Source organism: Sorex araneus, chromosome 1 (assembly GCF_027595985.1).
Source record: "Sorex araneus isolate mSorAra2 chromosome 1, mSorAra2.pri, whole genome shotgun sequence".
NCBI lineage: Eukaryota > Metazoa > Chordata > Mammalia > Eulipotyphla > Soricidae > Sorex > Sorex araneus.
The window spans coordinates 379,113,511-379,140,960 of record NC_073302.1 but is presented as its reverse complement, the minus strand read 5'-3'; the positions used below and the strand labels follow the sequence as shown (position 1 = coordinate 379,140,960).

The window sequence follows — 27,450 nt, the reverse complement described above, 5'->3', positions numbered from 1 at the left end:
AAGCCAAAGGTATTTTCAAAGCTGACACGCCACTGGCTAAGCTAGTGAAAACAAAGATAAATAAATGGGACTATCTCAAACTAAGAAGCTTCTGCAACTCAAAAGAAACAGTGACCAAAATACAAAGACAATCTACAGAATGGGAAAGGATATTTATGCAGTACCCATCCGATAAAGGGTTGATAACAAGGATATACAATGCACTGGTTGAACTCCACAAGAAGAAAACTGCCAACCCGATCAAAAAATGGGCTGATGAAATGAACAGAAACTTTTCCAAAGAAGAAATCCGAATGGCTAAGAGGCACATGAGAAAATGTTCAACATCACTAATCATCAGGGAGATGCAGATAAAAACAACAATGAGATATCATCTCACACCACAGAGACTGGCCCACATCCCCAAAAACAAAAGCAACCGGTGTTGGCGTGGATGTGGGGAGAAAGGGACTCTCCTTCACTGCTGGTGGGAATGCCGACTGGTTCAGCCCTTTTGGAAAACAATATGGACGATTCTCAAAAAGTTAGAAATTGAGCTTCCATTTGACCCAGCAATACCACTCCTGGGAATATATCCCAGAGAGGCAAAAAGGTATAGTAGAGAGGACATCTGCATTTCCATGTTCATTGCCGCTCTGTTCACAATAGCCACAATATGGAAAAAACCAGAGTGCCCGAAAACAGATGATTGGCTAAAGAAACTCTGGTATATTTACACAATGGAATACTATGTAGCTGTCAGGAAACATGAAGTCATGAAATTTGCATATAAGTGGATCAACATGGAAAGTATCATGTTGAGTGAGATGAGTCAGAAAGAAAGAGACAGACATAGAAAGATTGCACTCATATGTGGAATATAATGTAACTGAGAAGTACAAGTTGGCAACGATGCAACTTCTGGCAGATGTCTCTCTGGACTTAGTTACTAAAACACTAAATTACAGAAACCCAAAACTGAGAGGCCGCTAAGTGTGGTCACTCGACCTCATACCTCTTCATCCTCAGCAATGGAAAACAAATTATCTAATGCTTCCTTTTCAGCAGGTCTGACTTTAGGGGAGAGACTCTCCAAACAATAATAGTGAGTTTTGTTGAAATATTGTATGCAATCAAAATGAAATTAAAGTGAAATTTATTAGTTACACAGGCGGGGGGGGGCTTAGAGTGGGGGGGGCTAGGGGCGTGGGGGGGTTGGGGTGTGAGGGGGCGGGGTGGAGCTATACTGGGATTCTTGGTGGTGGAATATGAGCACTGGTGAAGGGATGGGTATTCGAGCATTGTATAACTGAGATTTAAACCTGAAAACTTTGTAACTTTCCACATGGTGACTCAATAAAAAATTAAAAAAAATAAATAAACCTAGGAAGGGCTGGAGCAATAGCATAGCGGGTAGGGTGTTTGCCTTACATGTGGCCAACACGGGTTTGATTCCCAACACGGGTTCCATTCCCAGCATCCCATATGGTCCCCTGAGCATCCCCAGGGGTGATTTCTGAGTGCAGAGCCAGGAGTAAGCCCTGTGCATCGCCAGGTGTGACCCAAAAAGAAAAAAAAAACAAACAAATAAAAAGACCTAGGAACAATGGAGAGGGATAAAGGCACTTTGAAGGTGGGTGTGGTAAATAACATTGTAAGACTAAAACAAAAATGCTATTGAAAACCATGTTACCTCAATTAAAAATTAAGTCAAAAACCATCATAAAAAATACTCATATTCATGTAGAAGAGTACTAAATGAATATAAGATTTATCCAATAAGAATAAAACTTTAGAGAACTTTTAATTTAACAATAAAATATCTCAGACGAATATGCTCTGGTCCTGGATTATCTTCTATTCACTCATTCTTTTCCTACACTTATCCCATCTGACCCCAAACTCAGAATAAGTAAAACCTCTAAATATGTAAGTAAAAGTGTCTACTAGAAGGTTTAAAAACATTATGGTTCCCGGTTAAAGGTTTATTCACTATAATGCATGTTGTATTTATTACGTGTATATATTATTTACATTTTAAAAAGTTCATCCAATATCTTAATTTTTTTATTTCTTTTTATTTTTTTTTTGTTTGTTTTCCGGGCCATAATTGACAATACACAGGGCCTACTTCTGTCACTATTCTCAGGGCTAACTCTTAGCTGAGCTCAGGAGATCACACAGGGTGTCAAAGATGGACCCTACATCGGTTATGTGTACGGTAGGTCCCCCATCTGCTGTGTTGTCTCTCAAGTTACATTTTTAATTTTTTTCCAATCACACTTCAACCACATTTCAAAGAGAAAAATGAGACCTTTCCACAGGTAGATTTTACTGAAATGTGGAAAATAAATTTGGAATTTATAATATAATCATGGAGTCCATGTACATGGCACCTGCATAAATGTTTATTCTATTTTTACCATTATTTCTCTTGCTAATATGACCCTGAGCTGGAATTCAGAAAACTTCAAGATAAATTTGTCTATACATCAAGAATGATTAAAGAGGGAATTTTATTAATTTACTTTTACAGCTATAATTTGAATTACTACTCATCAGAGTAGATACCAACTATAATGTAAAAGATATCAGGGCTGCAGTTGATAGTACAGTGCATAGGGTGCTTGCCTTGCTGAAATACGACCCAGGTTCAATCCCTGACATCCCAGATGGTCCCCTGAGTAGGGCTAGGAGTGACTCCTGAGTACAGAGCCAAGAGCAACTCCTGAGCATTGCTATTTTTGTCTCAAAAACAAATTAAAAAATGGTACATCATGCCCTCTAACAACTATTATACATATTATATACATGGTTATTACATCCTGTTGCTCAACAATTTGTTTGAGTGCACACCAGTAACGTCTCTCATTGTGAGACTTATTGTTATTGTTTTTGGCATATCCAATACACACAGGGAGCTTGCCAGGCTTGCCAGAGGTAGTTTGCCAGGCTCTGCCATGGGGGCACAATACTCTCTGTAGCTTGCCCGGCTCTCCGAGAGGCGCGGAGGAATTGAACACGGGTTGGCCGTGTGAAAGGCGAACGCCCTACTGCTGTGCTATCACTCATACATATAACATATAGCCATTATATATAGTATATAATTAGTATATAGATCTCATCATGGAATCAACCTGGGTTTTTTATAGGTTATACAAACACACATATATGGACATATATATGTATACATATGTACATATGGTTTTATGTAAATGCTCATTCCATGCTAAGACTACATGTGAGAGTCTTTTGTTTATGGGGGTTTTGTTTTGTGTTTTTGCGGGAGGGTGGGTTACCTTCTAAGGATACTCAAGGGCAGTATCAGGGACCAATTCAGGTCATCTGCATGTAAGACGAGCATATTAGCTCTTATACTCTCTCTAGTACCCATGGGTGAGTAAGAAGAAAGCAAAGTTTACCTTCTTTATTGTTTTGGGAGCTTGAGTGTGAGAAGAGGTTGTCATTGGTCTGCACACAGTACACCTCTCGAGTCTGGATGCCTCCTCCACAAAGCGCTGTCTGGTTACCTCTCCTCTTGTCTTGCTGACTGAGCAAAGGATCTACTCTGCATTCTGTCCATTCTGTAGTTTTCCAGCCATATCTAGAATAGGAAAGTGTCCAGAGCTTATTGAGGTGAGCCATGTTTGCTGAACGAAACTTTTTTCCAATGTTCTTCAGATTTTTAAAAGAACATTAATTTAAAATACCAATTCCTCTTGCATGAATCTTAGAATCCACTGTGGTATGGATTCAGTACACACTCCTTCATCCTCAGCAATGTTCCCTTTAAAAAGGGGTTAAATTAGGATGATCCACTTTTAATTGCAACTACTGGAAGTTACTTATAAATATTTTATGAAAGGAGAACATAATGCTGAAAACATGAAATTTTATGTTCAATTAAATTGAACTCAGGCTTGCCCTTTCTTGAGGCTTATAAACAAAGGAGGACTGATTTTGAAAGTGAAAAACATTCTAAATGATGGTGAAACCAAACATTTATTTTGCACCTAATAAAATTCATAAAAATTGTTTCCTGATATTTATTGGTTTTTTTTATGGGGCGGTGTATGGTGAGGGACACACACCTAGTGGTGCTCAGGACTTACTACTTGCTCTGTACTCAGAGATCACTCCTGATAATACTCATTATGATAATCACATCGGGTTCTGGGGATTGAAATAGAGTCAGCCATTAGAAAGGAAAGTCCCTTACTTGCTGTATTCTCTCTCCAGCTCTACATCCTTACAATGTACCAAAATGATAAGTATACAATAATTGTAGGACTAAGCTTTTTTTGTAAGTTTGAGCTTTCTCTTTATTGTCAAAAATAAGATTTTTTTTTTCCCACTCAGCCCTGAGCATCCCTGAGAGAGCTAGTAAATGATGAAAAGAGCTGACATTTCTAATCAGTGGAATACAGGAAAGATGAACTATGATTCTAAATTAAAGCTCCAATCAAGATTATGATGTGAAACAAATGCCGAGGGATTGTCAGCCCAGCCTCTCTCTAAGAAGGTAGCTGTAAAAGCATTCCCCATGCCACTGAAGAGAAAAAGTGATGGCATTTCTCAACCTCAAGGAAAATTGATATTCTAAAAGCACAAAGAATATGGCTCGTGTAGCACTCTGTGTCATTTCCACCAAGATCTTAACTGGACTAATCAGATTAACAGCCATCATAGGTGCAAATGGATGTGCTAATGTTCATCTCAATTAGACAAAAAGGGTGGATGCCTGATCTATATGCTTTGTTTTGTCAATGGAAAAGTTTCATGATAGCAAAGCTGACCTTTATGTCCATCATTCATTTTTATAAGTGGAGATTGGTAGCTTGACAAAGGGGCAGGATTTAGAGCATCAAGGAACAACACTCCTGGCATTTGTTTATGAAGGACGTGAAGCACTTAGGCCAATCTCAAATCATGCATATTGGATGTCTTGAATGGAATGAGAAAAATTGAGTACAGTAAAATCAACAAGCTACATAGACCAGGAAGTAGTACTGGGGTTAGGCACACATGTGCACCAGACCCAGATAAAATCCACACACCACATGATTCCCTACTGTGTCACAGGTATAGGCCTGGACATTCTTGAATATCACCAGGTCATCATTGGCATTATAGGACCTCTGCAGTACATATCCTTGAGCCCTAGCCTTCAATCTAAAGCACCATGAATTACAGAGTGGCCCTGGGGCCCCGGAGAACAGTTTGGAAGGCCAAGAACAAATAACTAAAACACGGGCCAGGGAGATGACTCAAAGGATTAATTACATATTTTTAGGCAGGAGCCAAGGTTCCATCTGGAACTACTTCATGTATTTCCCTCTCCCACCCCAGACACACATGTTATTGAAAATGAACCCCAAGAATTGCACCAGAATAAACCTGGAGCACTGTCAGCTATAACCCCAAACCCATCATTCACACACTAACCTTCTCTCCAAAAGAAAAGAAAGGAAGAAAGAAATAAAAGAATGGTATTTGTTAGGGGAGATAAAATTAAAATTCTATTTTTTATTATCTGTATTTGAATAACTAAGAAGATGAAGAGTAAAACACCTAATTGAGACAGAACATAGTAGCAGAAACATAGGTGACACATACGCTGGAAATTTGGGAGTTGCCTCAAGCCTAAGATGTATAGAGAAGCCTAAAATCAGTGTGCAAGGCAGAAAAAATGTGTAATAAATTTCTCCTTGGAGTAGTCATTTGTTGCATTAGAGGGGTATGTGATTCCAATGTGCTGCAATGTTGAAGATCTGGTGTATATTTTTAGTAATAGTATCTATTGGTAGTTGTATCAGAAGTGTTAGTAGCAGTAGAAATTTTCCTTCTTGTTGGTTCATGAAGTATGAATTGTCTGAAAATACTTTAAATGTATAGAATATTCTAAAAGAGTTCTCAATGAAGCCAATGCACAACTACTGAGATTCTAATAGTCTCTCAATTACATTATAAATTTCAGACTAAGTAAAAACATATTTATTGCCAATGTAATTCAAAATAATGTCTTGTAAATTATATTTTTAGAGAAAAAATGCCTTTATAATACCCAATACTAGTCTTATTTAAATCAAATTGTATGAACATTTATGGGGCACATATGGTCTGTTGGATCTTGTGATATATGCCATTGATTAAAAGAGAAAACAAAATTACGGTAAGTAAATGTAATTCTTGACCTCAAGGAGTTTTACATCCTGTTTTTTTGATGTATCTTACTCAATTGAGTAGGACTTGCTACATATAGTACTGAATTTTAATAAGAATTGCTCAGCAAGCAGACTTATTCAATCGAAACCTATATTTTAAAAATTTATTTCATCTTATAGAATATGGATTGACAAAATATGGCCTAAGGACCAGATTCAACATGCAACCCGTTTTGTAACTGCAGTTTCACTGGAACAGAGCCACCCTTATTTGTTTATAAATTGTTTATAGATCTAATAGCAGGGTCAAGTGATTGTGACAAAGACATATGTGGCCCATAAAGTGTAATATTATCCTTCCCTTTAGATATAATTCGCCAACAATTATAGGAAACTTTCAATAAAAAATACATGAACATAGAAATCTGCTAAAAACCTAGTCTTCATGGAGATTTACATTCTATGAAACTATTGTCTTCTTAGGACTGTGTTTATAAAAATATATTTTATTGTTCCCACTTCAAATATCTAAAAACCACCATTTGTCCAAGTAGGATTCAGTCACCATTAAACAGCTGCATGAATACAGAAACTGGGCAGACATGTAGGGGAGATGTCTATAGACTTACGTGGCACAGGGGGTAACATCATCTCCTTGAGATGCACAGAGCTCACTTTCCTTGAGATCTGGGCACTTCTTCTCACTCCCAATAGGAAACTCTTTGATAGTCCGTGTCCTTACACGGGTACCTCCAGGGGATGCCATGTCTCGACAGGAGTTAGAGCAGGGGCTCCATTCTGACCACTCAGACACTTGGCACTCTTTGGTGATCACACAGGACTGGAAGGTCATTGGCAGCTTCTCTTGCTGGCAAAAACTGCAAAAGAGCATTGTTATTCTAATCATAGATACTCGGGTCATAATGAATTTTGTCTTCTAAACTCCTGAGTGAAATAAGCACGGACAGTTTTATTTCTACTTGGAGGTGCAATTGCAATTTCATTGAAAATATATCAACATTTACGATGTGTAAAGGCAGTTAGACTCAAAGCTAACATTTGCATTGCCTATTATTTTGCAAGAGTTGTTAAGCTATTCATGGGAAATAGAAAATAAAGGGGATTAAGCAAAATTAGCTGAAACTAACTTTACCATATTGTGCATTTTGCTCATTCCAGATTTGTTTTAATTTAGGCAATGAGAGACCAAGATCTGAACATATGTTAATTTCCATTCTGCCTAGTGATTTAAATAAACATGCCTTACTTGCTAAGCATGGTAACTTAATGTTTCTGATGAAAAAAACAATTTACTATGTGCTTTACCTTTTTAATGTATTTTGAAACTTTGTCAGTTATAATTATATTGGATGTTTATTTTATATATTAATTTTAGTTATTTAATATGCATATGTGATATTAAATTATATATATTTTATTATATGTGATATTAAATTATATATATGTATTATATGTATATGTAATATTAAATTGAGATTCTTAAATGAATCAGGCATTCTAAAAACATAAATAGATTTATATCTATGTTCTAGACATATTCCTGAATAGATATTAAATACATGCTTATCAACATCAGCTATGTCTGAGAGAAGATAGGTACATAAAGACCTCTGCACCAGGCTGATATCTTTTGAAGTGATTCTGTTATAGGGACTTTCAATGTCTAAAAGTGCTCAGATTCTTTGTGCTCTTATTTGAATAGCGAATCATTGTATTCTAAGTTGTGGAGACCAGACATGATTGAAGAGATTAAGAAATATGCATTTAAGAATTTCTTCTAGAATTATATGGCCTTGAGTTGACTCCTGTTTATTCACAATAACTAATAGTGCATGTTTATAAAACACAGGCAGCTTGTCTTCATGATGGAGCCATCTGTTCTATTGTGAGAACACGCAGACAATTCCATCTAGTCATTCAGGTGCCATATTTGACTTTAGCAATCAACCATACAGAAAGGCAGGTCCACTTTAATGTACCTACTCACATTCAATCTTAATTCCGCTGGCATGTGTATAAAAATTGCATTCCTAAGAGGCAATTAGAGCTCAGAGCATCAAAGTCAATGTGTCTCAGTTGAAATGTCTGAGAAGGAGCACATTGAGAGGTGGTAAAGGGGCCTATGTGAGTCAGCCCTATTTTTCTTGTCTCAGCAGAAAGGAACAAAATGTCACTTTTACTCAAATGACAATTACATGTAGTATTATGCCACTGAGCATTAACTAACTACTATACAAAACTTCATCTGTGATGATCCATGCTTCTCTTTTATGACTTTACTTATAAAAATCAGGAAATTTGATGACCATATATCACATCTATAACTTCTCTCTTTAAAAGGTCTCATTATTTAATTTCTCTTTAGCTATCTTTCTTAACCTTCATAAGATTGTTTTTTACATATATATACTGGGCTGGTGGGCTGGAACAATAGCACAGCAGTAGGGCGTTCACCTTGCATGCGGCGAACCCATGTTCAATTCCTCTGGCCCTCTCAGAGAGCCCGGCAAGCTATGGAGAGTATCTCGCCTGCAGAGCAGAGCCTGGCAAGGTACCCGTGGTGTAATCAATATGCCAAAAACAGTAACAATAAGTCACAACGAGAGACATTACTGGTACCTACTCGAGCAAATCGATGAGCAACGGGATGACAGTGACAGTGACAGTGACAGTGACTCTTGGCTGGAGCAATAGGATAGTAGATAGGATATTTGCCTTGCACACAGCCAACCCAGGTTCAATTCCTCCATCCCTCTCTGAGAGCCCGGCAAGCTACCGAGAGTATCCTGTCTGCACGGCAAAGCCTGGCAATATACCTGTGGCATATTCAATGTGCCAAAAACAGTAACAACAAGTCTCACAGTGGAGACCTTACTGGTGCCCGCTTGAGTAAATTAATGAACAAAGGGACGACAGTGCTACAATGCATACTAATATTAGCCTTACCATGTTCATATTCAGTTTACAGGCAGAATGTTAGCAATTCTTGGAACTTTTTGCAAAGTATTTGACTCAAGTCAGTTTCCCTGGCAATCTTATGAAAGTTGGGTTGTAAGCTATCTTGCTAGATTTTGTTTGCTTGTTTGTCAGAGTAAAATGACTATTTTGGACAAATTACATTTGCAATGGAACACTATAAAAACCTGGGAGGCAGCCATTAGCTCTGGGCTTTCCTGGCTGTGACTACTCTTGAGATATGGGCTTTTCCTCATTGCAGACATTGAAAGCCCTCATAACAGAACCACTTCAAAAGACATCAGCCTGGTGCAGAGGCCTTTTGTGGACCTAGTTTCTCTCAGACACAGCTGATGTGGAGTTCATCTTCTTACCACTGAACTGTACTGCCTGGATTTCTAAAAAATTGCAGTTGATGAGGAATGTTTGATGCTACAGTGTATGATAAAAATTCTAGTTCCTACTATATATTTCTCGGCAGAAAGATATATACATATAAGTGTACTTATGTATATATGTGTATACACCGTGTATATATGCTTATATAGCACTGTAGCACTGTTGTCCCATTGTTCATCGATTTGCTCAAGCGGACACCAGTAACGTCTCCATTGTGAGACTTCTTGTTACTGTTTTTGGCATATTGAATATGTCAGGGGTAGCTTGCTAGGCTATGCTGTGCAGGCGGGATACTCTCAGTAGCTTGCCAGGCTCTCCGAGAGGGACAGAGGAATCGAACATTGAACCCAGGTGGGCCACATGCAAGGAAAACACCCTACCCACTGTGCTATTGCTCTAGTCCTATATATATATATATATGTATATATATACATATATATATACATATATATGTGTGTACACATATATGTGTGTGCGTGTGTGTGGGTTTGTTTGTATATACATCTTTCAAACCAAATGTGGTCTAGACAGCCTTGTGAATCTGAAGCTTGACAGTTTCCACAGTCAAAGTTAAAAACATAAGTTGGGGCCAGAGAGATACTGTAGCAGGCAGGGTGCTTGCCTTGTACACTGTTGACATAAGCGTGGTCCCTAATCCAAAATGGTGCCCTGAGTCTTGTCAGGAGTGATCTCTAAGTGCAAAGCCGGGAGTATGCCATGAGGTCTCCAAAACAAAACAAAAAGTACCTTAAATTTATGCTCCCATTAATGCTTACATGTCAGTATCCTTCTATTTTATTAAGAAGGTAAATTAAAAAAGAGTTATAGTGTATGTTTAAGATCATACTGCTAGCAGATTAGAACATGAACTTGGGTTTTCTAAAAAAAGAAAGGATTTAATTAACCATTTTACCCCATTTCTTTTCATATTAAAATAACTGCAAACCTTAGTGCTTGAATACAGCTGCTTTAGCTGAACCAATACTAAAGCTTCAGGCACTTCAGGAATCAACTGATAATGCTGTTTTATAGCCTCTGGATACATACCATTAACACACTTGGCAATTATGCTGCTTGTCCAAAGTAGGACATTTTAAATTAATTGTGAAAAGGTCAAAACAAATTCACTTTGCTGATAATTGTTAACAATTTTCAATGCAGTTACTACATATGAATAATGAGTTGAATGAAGGAGAGAACAGGAGAGTTGTTTTTTCTTTTTCTTAGGGGCTAGTTCCTAAAATCCCAGGGAGTTCCTGAAACTGCAAATAGTAGCAAAGTCTATATGTACTGTTTACATACCTATGATAAAGTTTATGTTACAAACAAGATACAGAATAGTAAGACATTAAGAATAATCATAAACTAGAAGAATATACCATTATATATATTTGATCTTGCTTCAAGACTACATATTTCACCTAAGATATTTAAGCTAGCATTGGCCTATAGCAATTGGAATTATGGAAAGAAAATCACTGGGTAAAGTGTAATAATGCATTAAATTGTATAATTATGTAGAATTTTCATGTATGTAATACATATAATTTTCTTTTTAAAAAATATTTATTTTTTAATTAGTAAATCACCTTGAGGGTACAGTTACAGATTTACACATTTTCGTGCTTGTATTTCCCTCATACAATGTTCAAGAACCCATCCCTCCACCAGTGTCCATTCTCCACCACCAATGAACCCAGTATCCTCCTACCCCCCAATCCCATCACCCCCTCCCTGCTCCACCCCGCCTCTGTGGCAGGGCATTCCCTTTTGTTCTCTCTCTTTTTTGAGGTGTTGTGGTTTGCAATAGGGGTATTGAGTAGCCATTGTGTTCAGTCTCTAGTCTGCTTTCAGCACGCATCTCCCTTCCCATGCAGAATCTCCCACCACATTTTACTTGGTGTTCCCTTCTCTATCTGAGCTTCCTTTTCCCCCAGCATGTGAGGCCAGCTTCCAAGCCATGGAGCCAACCTCCTGGTACTTATTTCTACTATTCTTGGGTGTTAATCTCCTACTCTGTTATTTCATATTCCACAGATGAATGCAATCATTCTATCTCTCTCTCTCTGACTCATTTCACTTAGCATGATACTTTCCATATTGATCCACTTATATGCAAAGTTCATGACTTCATCTTTTCTAAAGACTGCATAGTATTCCATTGTATAGTGTACCAAAGTTTCTTTAACCAGTCATCTGTTCTCAAGCACCCGGGTTTTTTCTAGATTCTGGCTATTGTAAACAGAGCTGCGATGAACATATAAGTGCAGATGTCATTTTGACTATACATTTTTGCTTCTCTGGGATATATTCCCAGCAGTGGTATTTCTGGGTAAAATGAGAGACCAATTTCTAATTTTTTGAGAAGTATCCATATTGTTTTTCAAAAGGGCTGATCCAGTCGACATTCCCACCAGCAGTGTAGAAGGGTCCCTTTCTCCCCACATCCTCTCCAACAGCGGTTGTTTTTGTTCTTTTGAATGTGTGCCAGTCTCTGTGGTGTGAAGTGGTATCTCATGGTTGTTTTGATCTGCAGCTCCCTGATGATTAGTGATGAAGAATATTTTATCATGTGCCTTTTGGCCATTCCTATCTCTTCCTTGGGAAAGTTTCTGTTCATTTCTTCGTCCCATTTTCTGATGGGATTGTAGCACATATAATTTTCTACCGACTTTTTTACATACCTTATTTTGGTTTTTGTTTTGTATTTCCTATAATTTCCTAGTATCTTAAATCATTATTTCACAAACATAGTTAACTCAGTCTATTTGAAACGGGTATTACAATGGCAAGGTAATAATAATAAGTTAGAAGCATATCATTCTGCTTGGTGAGGCACAGAAAGTTAGATGAAGTAGTAGTTACATGATATTTATTAATTTTATAGTGTTATTCTTAGTGAGACTAAATAAGATAACTAAATCATACATGGGCTGGAGCGATAGCACAGTGGTTGGGCATTCACCTTTCACGTGGCCAACCGATGTTCGATTCCTCCACCCCTCTCAGAGAGCCCGGCAAGCTACTGAGAGTATGGAGCCTGCACAGCAGAGCCTGGCAAGCTACCCATGCATATTGGATATGCCAAAAATAGTAACAATAAGTGTCTCAATGAGAGACATTACTGGTGCCCACTGGAACAAATCAATGAGCAATGAGATGACAGTGAAAGTGAAATCATAGATGGCTACTAAATTATTCAGCTGTCATCCTCCACTATTCTCTGCCTTCCTCCATTTATACAAACAAGGTGGTTCCACAGAATATAGGAAACCTATGTTTTCCAGTTTATAATGGTTTTTATGAAAATATGCAACTCTGGAAAGTCAAAGGTATGAGCTAGGCTTCTGCAAGGTCAAAAAAGGAGATAGAAAGCAATAGTCTCTTTGCAGGATACTAAAATTTACATGTAATGTTCAGATAGCTAAGGCCAAATTGAGCAGAAGTTTGGTACAGAGACAGAATCTCATATAACTCAGTACACCTTGTATCAGATAAAGTGAGGCCAGTTAAGTATGAAAGGAAAATAATGCAAAGAGGTTAACTTGTTTTTGGTGATACTTAAAAAATAATAGGGCTGGCATGGAGAGACAGTATAGAAACTAGTTTTTGCATTGCAAGTGGTGGATTCTGCTTTGGTCTTGGCAGTACATAAGATTCTCGGAGCACAACCAGGAGTGAACCAGCAAAGCGCGAGGAAGAAACACAGAGCACCGGCAGGTGTGTTTCTCCACAAATCACTGTAGCACTGTTGTCCGTTGTTCATCGATTTGCTCAAGTGGGCACCAATAAAGTCTCCATTGTGAGACTTGTTGTTACTGTTTTTGGCATATTGAATACGCCATGGGTAGCTTGCCTCTGTTGTGCAGGTGAGATACTCTCAGTACTTTGCTGGGCTCTCTGAGGGACAGAGGAATCGAACCCAAGTTGGCCATGTGCAAGGTAAATGCCTTACCTGCTGTGCTATGGCTCCAGCTGTTACTATTGTGGAGCTGGAGGTATTACTACTACAGCTCCACAAAATAAATACATAAATAAAAGGACACAGTATTCCCTAATAGACATTTTTAAAACTCTGACTATTGAATATATTTTACTTTCAGGTCCATGTTAAAATGAATAAATTGTACATTTTATGTCATATTACATTAGATGGGACCCATTGCTCATCAACTTGTTCGAGCGGGCACCAGTAACGTCTCTCATTGAGAGACTTATTGTTACTGTTTTTGGCATATCCAATACGCAGGGGTAGCTTGCCAGGCTCTGCCATGTGGGCTCCATACTCTCGGTAGCTTGCCGGGCTCTCTGAGAGGGGCGGAGGAATGGAACTCGGGTTGGCTGCGTGAAAGGCGAACGCCCAACCACTGTGCTATCGCTCCAGCCCACATTTTATGTTATATATATATAAATTATATGTAATGTATATTATATCTATATAAAAATAATATGATTTAAAATGCTTTTATCTGAAATTATTTTTGTTGTCCAACAAAGATACCATCTTTCTTTCTGGATGTTGCCTAAGAAATATTTCCAAATATCACTATGATTACATTACTTTATTAAATAAAAACTTCCCAAGACCCACATTTTATCAAGATTAAATCCAAAGCTTCATCTGTTATAATCAAGGGTCTTCATAATCTGTGACTTCTTTCAGTACCATCTCTCATGTTGTCAGTAAAGGTGGTCAAATTAACGTTGAGTGTTCCTCTCCAGTAATCTACAATTGCGTCTTTTCACTGTCTCCAAAGTGTAGAGCCCTAGATAAATCCATGCATTTTAGTCTATAGTATTTGTTATTTGGAGTACTATCTCCCATATTGGCTCCTGAAGCAAATTATCTCTAGGTGGTATGGATGATACTCAGGGAAAGTTTCTAAATATGTATTGCATCATGCCTATGCCATAGTAGCATGTGACAACTTTTCCTTTGGGAAGCAGATAAAATTATGACTGAAGTTGTGATATTATAAGCTATTAGCAAAAATTAGGAGCTCCTTACATATGGAATGGCTGAATATCTGCATTGAAGTCACAAAAAGAGACAGCTGTAAACTCTCTCTTGAATCACCATAGAATTGAAAACTCTCTTGAATCACAACTTGCTTATGTCTGCCTCTGTCTCCTACAACCCCTCTCCTTGCTGCAGATGGATAGGTAGATTGATATGGACATGTATAAGAATTATTCTTTTGTTTATAATAAGGCAGAAAAGAAGTTACAGTGACATGTCATCACAGAACTAGAGTTTATAATCCAGATAAATTAATTAAGCAATCAGAATAGCTTTTAACCATCTATGTAAAGCTTAAGACCTGCTCTGTGGTTTGGAGTTATTCCTGGAGGACTGGTCTACTCTAAAGTTTTTCTACTCAAAATTCTTCATGGATCAACATCTGCAGTATTAGCTGGATGCTTTATTAGACATGCAGAATGTTATACTACACTACTGAATTAGAATCTGTATTTTGACAACACTTCCAGGTGTCTATTTGTGCAATTAAGTTTGAGAAGCCTGATCTAGTGCTAAATATCCCAACCACTCAAAATAAATATGACATCCAATGTTTACAGTGGGGAAAGAAACATCCATAAAATGCTACTTACTGCAGACAATGGGAAACTGAATAGGTCACACCAAGTAAAACGTTCATATATTTCACTGTATCACTGTCATCCCATTGCTCATCAATTTTCTTCAGCAGGCACCAGTAACATCTCCATGTGAGACTTGTTGTTACTGTTTATGGCATCTCAAATACGCCACAGGTAGATTGCCAGGCTCTGCCATGCGGGTAGGATACTCTCGGTAGTTTGCTGGGCTCTCTGAGGGGGCGGAGGAATCGAACGCAGGTCGGCCATGTACAAGGCAAATGCCCTACCGTCTATGCTATCGCTTCAGCCCATGTGCGGTTCCACGTGTAATGGTTAGCACTCTAGAATCCAGCAATCCAAGTTCATGTCTGGGTGGAACCTTCCTAGTCCTTCATATATTTAATGAGTTATAAAATAATAAGATAGATTAGAGGATAAAGCTTAGTCTAAGTCAAGCTCCAAGAAAATTCTAGTAGTCAAAATCATGCCATTTCTCTGATTAATAAATTTGGGGGGTTTATATAAAATCATATTGTCAGATCTGGTAAAATAGCACTTGTACCTCTTTCAACTGATTCAGTTCAGAATCTGATTCTGGTTGTAGCATATTACTGAAGTATAAATTATATCAAGCGTCTGACTGCAAATGATAGGAAGTATGTTTGATTTTTCTACCCATGGAGTACCCAAAATACCAGTAGAGGAACATTTGTCAAAATTTGGTCCATGGGTAAGAGCAATTAAGGGTATTCAATGAGTGTAGAACAGGAAATGAAAGAATGGAGGAATCTTTACAGAAATTAGAAGTCTGAAATGCCTAAGCACATATCAATGGATGAAATCCAAGGAATGAGTATAAGACAATTTTGCTCAGGTTGATTTCCACAGTGAGAAGTGGCATGGAACGTATATCAGACATGCATGGCAGACCATGTTATTAGCACATTAGAAAACAAAAATTATGGGGCCAAGTAATAGTACATCAGGTACGGTGCTAGCCCTGCATGTAGCTGATTTGGATTAAATCCCTGACATCCTACTCCTGAGGCCACCAGGAGTGATTCCTGAGTATAGAGCCAGGAGAAATCCCTGAGCATTGCCCCAACGTGCCACCCCCCAGCCCTCCAAAAAAAGCAAAAGCAAAATACAAGAAAAACAAACTAAAATGCAATTTTATACAGACAACTTTAAAAGTGCTGGATGATTGATAAATCAATCTCTGAACCCCCTGACCACCACCTCACACTGCAGCTCAACCCGCAGCTCCTTTGCAATGACTTGTATAACTGTGATGATAGATAAATCACTAATATATCATCACAGTCACATCAGTATAATCAAACTAATATAATTCCACTAATATAAATCATTATGCCACTGAGGAATATCTTACCAAGATACAAGTTATATAGCAGTGTGTCTTTATTAGGTCCTATAGATTCAATATATAATATGCAGTTAAATATTCTTATTGAATTCAAGAATATATTTTGTTCTTGTAAAGATACAAGTGAGGTAGGTTAACCATTCATACTACAGTGGGAATTTCTAAATAAAGGGTATTACTCTAAATCAGTGTTTCTCAACCCTTTTCTGACCATGACTCCTTTCCAAATTTGCCTCTTTCTATTCTACAGGTTGGAACTGTAGTTTTTTGCCATGATCTTCCATTTATGTGATTTTTCACATGTATATCCCATAGAATATGCTGGGGACCCAGAGCGGGCCATTTGGCTCTGAGTTAAGAAACACCGACCTACATAATTTTTTCACATTAATAAGAATTTCTTGCATTTGTAAAAGATAGCATTTAATGTTGCAAATAGACTGAAATATTCATGTTGCACAAGGTAAAATATATTTGTAGTCAATTAGGACATATTAGTTAGGACATTATTGTCACATATATGGTTTCATAAGGTAGTTTCTTCTAACTCTGGCCAGTAAGATTTTAGGATTATGGAATTTAGTATATACATAGAATATTGCAGTTACAAATGCCTATTTGAAAATAAGTGGCATGCTCAGAAGTGGGAGCGTTTTTATTTAAAATAAGACAACTTTAGATCAATTGACAATCATGTTTTTAGTGTAATATCTCATGCTCATAATGCAAGTAATTTATTTTTAAGATAATGTTCAGAGATGAATTCAGAAACATAATTCTATGATAATATTTATCTTTTTTACAGGTCTACTACTCCCTTCCTGCCTCCCTCCCTTCAATCATCTCTCTATTCATCCCTTCCCCCCTCCCTCTTTCCTCCCCTCCCTCTTCCTTCCTTCCTTAACCCACACCAGGAAGTGCTCAATGACCATTCCTGGCATGGCTCATGAGATCATATATGGTTCTATGGATCACACGTAGGTCAGCTATATATAAGGCAAGGCAAATGCCCTATCTACTGTTTTATCATCCTCTTCCTATAATACTAATAAATAGACCAAGAAAACTGTCCAGTTTCTTATGAGTTCTCAATTTTTAGCAAGATACAAAATACTGAATACTTGGCTCAGGTGCAAGAGTCTGAACTTTCCTAAATTGCCACTTTTGAGTTGCACAAGGTCATGAACATTTTGCCCTAAAAACGTTCCATGTCGTGACGTTATATTTTCCTAAAAGGTCTCAAATATTCATTTCTTCAACAAAATTCAGGACTTATATCTCCATAACCAAACCAACCTAAATCCTTACTGGTGTGTATTTTCTAATTAAAACTTTAAAAAGGGGGATGGAGTGATATTACAGAGGGTAGGGCGTTTGTCTTGCATGCGGCTGACCCGAGTTTGATTCTCAGAATCCCATATGGTCCCCTGAGCACTGCCAGGAGTAATTACTGAATGCATGAGACAGGAGTAACCCCTGTGCATTGTCAGGTGTAACTCAAAAAGCAAAAATAAAATAATAAATAAGTAAATAAATAAATAAAACTTAAAAAAAATTAAGACTGTGGCTAGAGCAACAGTAGAGCAGGTTGGATACTTGCTTTGCATGCAACCAATCCAGGTTCCATTCCTGGCACCCCCATATGGTTCCGTGAGCCTGCCAGGAATGAATCCTGACTCCAGAGCCAGGAGAAAACCTGTTATTTGTGTCCCCACCCCCAGTAAAAAATAAAAGCTCTCTTCAATCTTTAACTATGCCCAAGTTATAACTGTGTTATTTTGTAAACACAGAATTTCATTTCTTCTGAGTTATTTACCAATTTGCAAGAACAACTCCCAAATTTTCTAAGCCAATTTCGTTCTCTTCCCCTCAGAGAACTCAGTAAGTTGGTAATTTGCAGCAATTCTTAGAGTAGCAAACTGCATACAATAGTCAGACTGCTTTTCTCCTAATAGACAGAGGTTTTCCCCCCCTTGCTTTGATATTTGAAAATCTTTTGTTGAATCGCTGGGGAACTTTGCCAAATGGTGTCACCTGCCAGCTGGAGAGATCATATGCTCCCTATTAAAGCTGAGGACCACGTTGCTGGTCAGCAGCTGAATGTGAGGATAACAGCACAGCACGTATTTAGTAATGGGATAAACTGCTATAGCAATGAGGCCTCCCTGGAAGAGCAAGTACATACATTTTCCATCCTTTCACACAGCGAATGTTTGCATGCAGCTGCTTCCTTATCACCCATGCTGTTCTAGGCGATGAACCATCATAAAGATTCATGGCACAATCCCAAAGCAACCCCCAGTGAAAACTCCAGATAGCTTTATGAAATGGGGCAAAAACTACCTATCACACTTCTAAAATGGTGCTACATGGTATGATTGATTTTGGCAGTCTTTTTCATCAAAACCAAGGCATGCTTTGGCATTGAGGAATTTTTGCCTTTGTTTTTAAAATTCAAACTAGCTAAAAAGAGGCTAAGAGAGTTACTTACAGCATCAATTATTTAAAAGAATAGTCAAGTATCAATGCAGACATCGATTAACTGTCATAAATTTTTGTACAAATGGGAAAGATGAAGTATAGCATCACCAAGTTAAAAGATAGAAGTTAAAGACAGGAAAACCTTGGCGATGTTCATAATTATTGGAGATTTTTTTTCTACATTGATGAAAACACTGGATTTCGTGAATATTCACCTGATCTGGCCACTTTTCCATGACTTAAACAGCCTGGAGTCCCTTTGATTGCTCTATTGAAAATAGTAAAATGTGACTCGCAGTAATTTGTAAAATGTACAGAAAACAATGTAGTTATTCTGAATAATGTCCCATTTTCTTATTTCTGATCATCAGTTTGAGTCATTTCTCTGGGCTTTCTTTTTCTCAAAACATTCCCTCTTACAACACGCATTACCACCATTTCAAATAAGATAACTACAAACATTTTTCCCAATATCAATTATATGAAAATAACATAAGTGTCCAACAATATATGAAAAGATAAAGAGGATATGATATACAAATTCAATGGCATACTATGTTATAAAAAATATGAAATCTGTGATATAAGTGGGACTTAGACTATGATATGCAAATTAGCCAAAAAGGAAAGACAAATTACATATATTTTTACTCATATGTGCAATACAAAAAAAGAGCAAATATAGATAAAACAAAAAAATCTGACAACAAATAATTTGGACCAGAAGAGGGGAGGTGGCAATATGATGGGGTTGACAGGGAAATAAATGGTCAGAGGAAGCCAAAAGAATATTAGTGGAAGGTTATTACAAGTTTGGTGACGGGTGGAATGTGATATCATGAATTTGACATATGAAACTGTTCTAAAACTTATGTAATATTATGAAACAAGGTTATCTGAACTGAGAAAAAACGGAAACCTTTCTGCTAAATTTAGGTTCTCTAATGTATCACGTTTCCAAGAATCCATACTGGTTGACTAAGAGTCACTTGGGACTGGAGTGATAGTACAATGGTTATGGTACTTGCCTCACCCATGGCTGACCCAGGTTTGCTCCGAGTCCTGCCAGGAGTGATAGCTAATGCAAAGTCAGGAGGAAGCCCTGAAGCACTGCTGGGCCTGGCCCAAAAACTAAAAAAGGAAAATGCAAAGAGTCATTTGATCCAGTTGGTAACTTTTAGCAATGACTTTCAAAATCCTTCATGCTATCCCAAGGGCTGGAAATGTGACATGCTGATTACTTCCTTGCACTTTCCAGTTTTAGTTTTCTTTCTGGTAAACTCTGTAAATCAGTGGTTTCCCACTGCCAGTCCACAAACTGGTGCCAGTATGCCAATGTGAGAGGCTAAGAGCTACGGTCCTAAATTATTTTAAGATCTGCCCCTCAATCTGTAGCAATTTTATAAATACTTTAGGGGGGGAGACTTAAAATATTGAACTTAGATTGAAATGGGTGGACACATCAAGCATTAAGGAGATTACTTGATAATAACCACTGTGACAAAGAGGCATGACTAGATGGCACTTAATAGAGAAGCATAGTAAGGGAATAACAAATGGTCAAAGGGAACAGAACCTGAGAACTAATCTACAGAACTGAGTTTACCATGATGAGAGGGGGCTGGTGAGGTGAATGAAGAACAGTGAGATGATGGTTGAGGGAAACGAATACTTAGCTGAGGGTGTGTTAGAACTCTGTATGCATGCAACCTTATCATTAGTAGTATTGCAAGTAACTAATCACTGTATCACTGCCATCCTGTTGCTCATCAGTTTGCTCAAGCGGGCACCAGTAATGTCTCCATTGTGAGACTTGTTGTTACTGTTTTTGGCATATCAAATACGCCACGGGTAGCTTGTCAGACTCTGCCTTGCGGGTGGGATACTCGGTAGCTTTCCGGGCTCTCCGAGAGGGATGGAGGAATGGAACCCGGGTCGGCCGCTTGCAAGGCAAATGCCCTACCCACTGTGCTAAGAGATTTAAGAAGTAAATAAATAAAACAAAAAAAGCATGATCTGACAAGTATTTTTGTTTGTTTGTTTGTTTGTTTGTTTTTGTTGTTTTTGATAAGAAATTGAACTATGAAGCTGGACAGAGCAACAAACTGGTTCAGACCAGGTGAAATAAAGATAGAGGCAAAAACCCTGTTTTGTGCAATCTGTGAATACCACTTCTGTTCAACATATAACAGAGACAACGACTGGTAAAATTGAATCCTGGGATCATCTGTGTGGATAGGGTAGGGTAATCTGGGGAATAAAACAAAAGGAGTCTTCTTAGGTTTACTCCTGGACTCATGCACAGTTTTATCAATAAAAAAATTATTTAATGGCTTTCTTAAAGATTTGGAACTAGCATTTTGTTAGTTTAGTTGCATGTTTAATTACATGGTGCCATTCACCCACCCACTCCACTAGCCTTTTAACTAGTGGTAGAAAAGAGAAAAAGACTGGAGAACATTAAAAAAAAAAAGATCTATAGACTTGTCCTTTTCTTGTAGAATAATCTTGCAAAAATCACTGATCTTCTGAGCTCTAAGCCAAAGGTGGGGAACATCCCATCCACTAGTTGGCCATAAGACGCTCACAAAAGCAGCTGGTTTGGATCTAGCAGATGGCAGGACAAACATGCATGCTTCTCCTCAGCTGTCCACGACCTGCCTGCCTGTACTATATGTATGTCCCACGAATAACATTCTGAATACCCTAGTGGGCCCTGAGGGAAAAATATTTCTCATTCCTCACTTCTGCTTAAGAGATAACAGTATTATTTCTTCTTATTTCATAACACAGAATCCTGTAACTATCATAATAAACATTTGAAAATAATTCATTCCTATATATTTACCTGTGTTAGAAACAAATATGAAGGCAAATATGAGACAAAGATTTGAACCAAACTTTCAGCTTTAACTTTCTTTAAAAAGTCAGCTACATAAACTTTCACTTATTTTACTGTTACCTCCTCTGACACAGAAAAGTACACAAGTTGTTGTCGTTTGCTTCCTTGGTGTGTGTGCTGGAAGGGGGCATACTAGACAGTGTTAGGCTGTGGCAGCCCCTAACCCTTATACTATTTCTCTGGCATCAAATATACTTGATATTTTACCATCTCTTATTCATCTTTAATTTCCATGTGTTTAATATAATTTTTCATCTTATTGGGCTTTATAGTTCCTGAAGTGTTGCTGTTTCAACTTACTTATTCATTTATTGTGAGTCAAATTGGGCAAGGGATACAGAATAAACAATCACTTGATAAAGTATAGAATCATATAGATTCTCAGAGAGTAGAGAATTCATAGATAATAGATTCACAGATAATCACATAGAAATGAATCATTGTTAGAATAGCAGATAAGGATAGTAACAAATATTTAAGCCATAGACCCAAAATGAGTAAAAATAAAATATATAAACAATTATTGAGAAATAGTAGTTATAATATCTCAAGCATAACTTACTAGCTCTAATAAATTCTTGAAATCTATAGTCTGTAGGATGAAGGTCTGAGTTTGCTTATTTCTTTTTAAACTGAAATAAATAGGAAAGCTAAGTCATTAAAAGTGAGACAATTGTAATTATAATTCAATAATACATGTTTACAGCCTTCACAAAACTAAAAAAACAAGAAATTCAGAAATGGAACTTAAAAATCAAAATCATGAGATAAATTACAATAAACAGGAAAAAGAAAATATCATTACAACTGTGTGAGAATTTCTACCAAAATGTTTGTTCAACTTAATGGAAAAGAGTCTTGTTGGTTAAATTTTCATCTCATCATTTTTTTTCATTTTGTTCCAAGTTAAAGGGAAGAGAATACTTAAGGGATTTTAGTAAAACGAAGAGGAGAATGAGACTTAAGGGTGATTAGCAAAACTAGAGAAATTGGCTGGAGAGAGAGTACAGATATTAAGGAGTTTACTTGTCTTCCATGTGGTTGACATTAGTTAGATCCCCAGAGCAACCAGCAGTGAGCCCTGAGCACAGAGGCAGGAGCAGCCCCTGAGTACTGCTGTGTGTAAGAACCAATTCCCACACTGCTAGGAAAAAACGAGGGGGGAAGAATCTCTGTTCAAATACCTATTTTAAAGGTCTGGAAGACAGTGCAGTGAGTCTGGTGCTTGCTTTGCAGGAGATTGACTCAGGTTTGATCCTAGGTACCACATATGGTCCCACAAGCATTGCTAGAAGTGACTCCTGAGCACAGAGAGCAAAGAGTAAACAGTCGGGGTCAGTCCCAAAACCAAACCAAAAATACAGATCTATTTTAGTCACAGATGTAAAAACGCAAGTGTGTGTATATATATATATATATATATATATATATATGTTAAAAGTGTAGTATCTTAGAAAAGGTTTTCAGTCCAAATAAAATATAAAATTAAAATAAATTTTTTTGTTGCAGTCTATTCATACATTGAATAGACTAAATCATTCTAAATCAACATTTACTGTGAAACAAATCCAATTATTCTTTTATAGGAATCCAATACATTAAATATATGCAGATGGCACATTTAATATATAGATTTTCATTTTGTGGTGGGAAGAATGATTATAACGCTACTTTTTCATGCTATATATTCAATGATAACTAATTAATAAAGCCATTCTTCAGATTATATTAATTCTAATATCAATGAATTACTATATTCTGGCAGTATACTTATATTACTCATGAAAATAATTGCTGTTATTAAATGCTTGAGATAACAAATATGAATAATAAATTTTGTTAATATTAATAATAACCATCATCATTGATTTAATATCTGGTAGGCAGTAAATCTCATTATTTTTTCAGAAAAGCTATTATGTAGAGTGTGTTTATAAGAAGGTATGATAAATTTATAGATTTAATGAAGTTAAAGTGTATAAATCTTTTTCACAATTAAAACAATATAAAAATCTATGAGGGGGCTGGAGTGAGAGTACAGGGGGTAGAGCACTTACCTTGCACACACTAATCCCAGTTTAATCCCAGGCATTACTATTTTATTGAATCACCATGAATTACAGTTACAAAACTTTCATATTTGAATCTCAGTCATACAGTGATCAAACACCCACCCCTTCACCAGTGTACATTTTCCACCACCAATGGCCCCAATATTCTTTTCTCCCCCACCCCATTCTCCCCATGCTTCTATGGCAGACAATATTCAGGGAGCACTTTGGTTGGGGCCATATCAACTCTGGTCTATTAATCAGTTTAGAGGGATTTGCTTATATCATTATCCCACAAGGCACATAGATATGTAACACTATGCCAATGAAATCTTCTAAACAAAGAGTACCAAGTACCGGGAACCTCTGGTAAAGCAGTTTAGTGTTAAAGCAGGGATTTACAAGGAATTTCCACCGCAGTGGATATCCAACAAGCTTGTGCTAATGACAATTGAAGTGAAAGGCAAGTAGCTGTACCTTGTTTGCAACTCCCTATAACAGGAGAGAGGCACCATGTTTGGTGGAACTGCTTGAATTACACAGGAAACACACATACTATTTGGTCCTTTTGATATGATTCATTTGCTATGTAAACTAAGTAAATTGACAGCCTTGAGTAAAGCTCAGAACAAAATAAACAGAGTATTTCCAGCTCATTTAGAATTTTGTGCCAGCAGCTCTCAACTTGGCTATTAAGTCTCAGTGGGATAGTCATGGAATAACTATAAAAGTGGTCTAAGGGTTTTGTACAAAATAACTGTGTATATCTGAATCCTACTCTCCATGAATGTAATTTCCTTCTTCAGTCACACCCCTCTTGACAGGCTGGCAAAGGTGAATATTTTTTGCCTGAGTGTCACATGTGGCCTAGATTTTATAAAGCAAATGCAAACGTATATAACCTGGAAAGACTATGAACAGAGTTGTAAGAAACTTGATCATCCTGAGAGGAAAACCAGTAGTCATCATACAGTAGAGGAGGTGTTTTGCTATTATTTACCAGGCAGAGGTCAGCTTCTGGCTTTAAGGGTGCTGAGTAGATCACTGTATCACTGTCATCTTGTTGCACATCAATTTGCTCGAGCGGGCACCAGTAACATGTCCATTTTGAGACTTGTTACTGTTTCTGGCATATCAAATACACCGCGGGTAGCTTGCCAGGCTTTGCCATGCGGGCAAGATACTCTTGGCAGCTTGCCAGTCTCTCCGAGAGGAATCGGAGAAATCACCGTGAGTTACAGTTACAAAACTGTAACTGGTGGAGGAATTGGACCTGGGTCGGCCACGTGCAAGGCAAACGCCCTACGGCTGTGCTATTGCTCCAGCCCACAGTGGTGGGTAAAAACAGGATACCTCTGCTAGAACTATCCTGGTGGCATTGAGCAACTGTCCCAGTAGTATTTAAGGCAAAGAGGGGCCTGAGCTTGTTTTTCTGGCTCTCCTAGACATTCTGCACTCTGCCCATTGCCAATGATCAACCACTTGTAGCTTTTAAACTATCTGGACTCTATCACTTGCAATAAGAAAACTGAGCAATTTTCTAATAAACCCTGTACATATGCAATTTACTGCTTTCATCAAATTTTCTATTATTTATAAATGGTTTTCAATTTTGAGCATTATTTCTTTTACAGGCCAAGAGTGTATTTTTTCTTGTGTCTATTTTTTAGTTACCAGTTTCTAATTACAAATGCAATTACAGTAAATGGGGTCTATCTGAAGTAAGTGGAGTAACATTAATTGAATCTATTTTTCTGGTCACACACTGTATTTATCTACCATATCACACAATTTTGACCTTTGTGATTTTCCTCATTAAGCTAATAATGGAGGAGATCCATTTACAAATTAGATAATATTTATTTACCTGCTTTTATACTATATTCCATTAACACAAAATAATCTTGCAAGTATTCATATTGTTCTTATGTGTATAATAGATTTCTAAAATTATTTTAAACCCATAACGTTGCCAATTGTTTAAAAACTGCTGTTTCATTGTTATTTATTGAATTAGTTTTTCTTAGCCACTACTTTGCATTACTTCCTTTGCTATATTCTAAAATTTTAATGGAAGAATCTTTGTAATTCATTCTTTTTTCTTTTTTCTTTTTGGGCCACACCCAGCCATGCTCAGGGTTGAATCTGGGCTCTGCATTCAGGGATTAATCCTGGAAGCACTTGAGAGACCATATGGGGTGTCAGAGATGAAACTAAGAGTGGCCAGATGCAAGATAAGCACTATACCCACTGTAGTAACATTCTATATTCCCTGATTTTTTAAAAATGGAATCACCGTGAGGTAAAGTTACAAAGCTCTCATGATTGATTTTTAGTCATACAATGATCGAACACCCATCCTTCCACCACCGATGTCCCCAGTATCCCTCTCGAGTACAGCGCCCAGTCCTGACAAGGTCAGACCCAAACACCTGAAGAATCTGCCGCCAGTGTTCATCAATACACTGGCTCGGCTCTTCACATGCTACCTCTCAGAATACAAGGTTCTGTCCCAGTGGAAAACGAGCAGGACCATTCTGTGTACAAGAAGGGAGACATCCACGACATCGGCAACTATTGCCCAATCTGCCTGCTGTCTGTCGTCTACAAGTTGTTCACTCATGTTATCCTGAATCGAATAGGCAGAACACTAGACGAAGGACAACCATGTGAGCAAGCCAGGTTCTGTAGGGGATTCAGCACAATAGACCATATCCACACAGTGACCAAACTCATTGAAGTTTCGTGAGAGTTCAAGATGCCGCTCTGTCTAACGTTCATCGGCTCAAAGAGGCCTTTGATTCTGTTGAGACTGAGGCAGTCATCGAAGCCCTAGCCGAACAGGGCATTCTAACTCAGTACATCAAGATCCTCCGCAAGCTGCACTAGGGATTTGTCACCATGATCTCACCATTCTACAAGGAAGTGATCATTGACGTAAAGAGAGGGGTTCGGCAGGGTGATACCATTTCACTGAAACTCTTCAGCGCCACCCTCGAGAACGTCATGCGCCGGCTGGAATAGGAAGGAATGGGAGTGAAGATAGAGGGTCAGCAACTATAAAACCTCCGCTTCACTGATGACATCTTTCTCATAACGCCAAATATTAGCCAAGCAGCACAAATGCTGGCCGACTTCGACCTCGAGTGTGGAAAGGTCAGACTGCAGCTGAACCTCAACAAGACGATGCTCATGAAAAACAAACTAGTCCTTGACGTTCCATTTGCTCTCAATGGAACAAACATCTCCAAATGCAGCAGCTATGTGTACCTGGGTCAAGAACTCAACATGAGGAACACCACCAGAACTGCGCAGGAGGAAGAGAGCAGCGTGGAATGCCTTCAAGAGCGTTGAAAAAGTGGTTAAGAGGACGAAGAACCTGTGACTCTCGGCACATCTTTTCTATTCCACCATTCTTCCTGCCCTAATGTATGCCTCAGAGACCTATACCCTACGCAAACAGGATGAGAACACTATTCGTGTATCCAAAAGAAAAATCGAAAGAGCTAT

At 37.8% G+C, this 27,450-nt stretch overlaps 1 protein-coding gene across 2 annotated transcripts in view; it reads right to left on the bottom strand.

Moving 5' to 3' along the window:
• THSD7A (thrombospondin type 1 domain containing 7A) overlaps window positions 1-27,450 on the bottom strand; it is a 465,946-nt gene that overhangs the window by 249,292 nt on the left and 189,204 nt on the right. For both annotated transcript variants that reach the window (XM_055121051.1, XM_055121083.1), the window contains exons 3-4: window positions 6,773-7,021; window positions 3,402-3,583 (exon numbers count right to left, since the gene is read on the bottom strand). In XM_055121051.1, coding sequence (XP_054977026.1) covers window positions 3,402-3,583; window positions 6,773-7,021 — 431 coding nt within the window. The remainder of the gene's footprint in view (window positions 1-3,401; window positions 3,584-6,772; window positions 7,022-27,450) is intronic.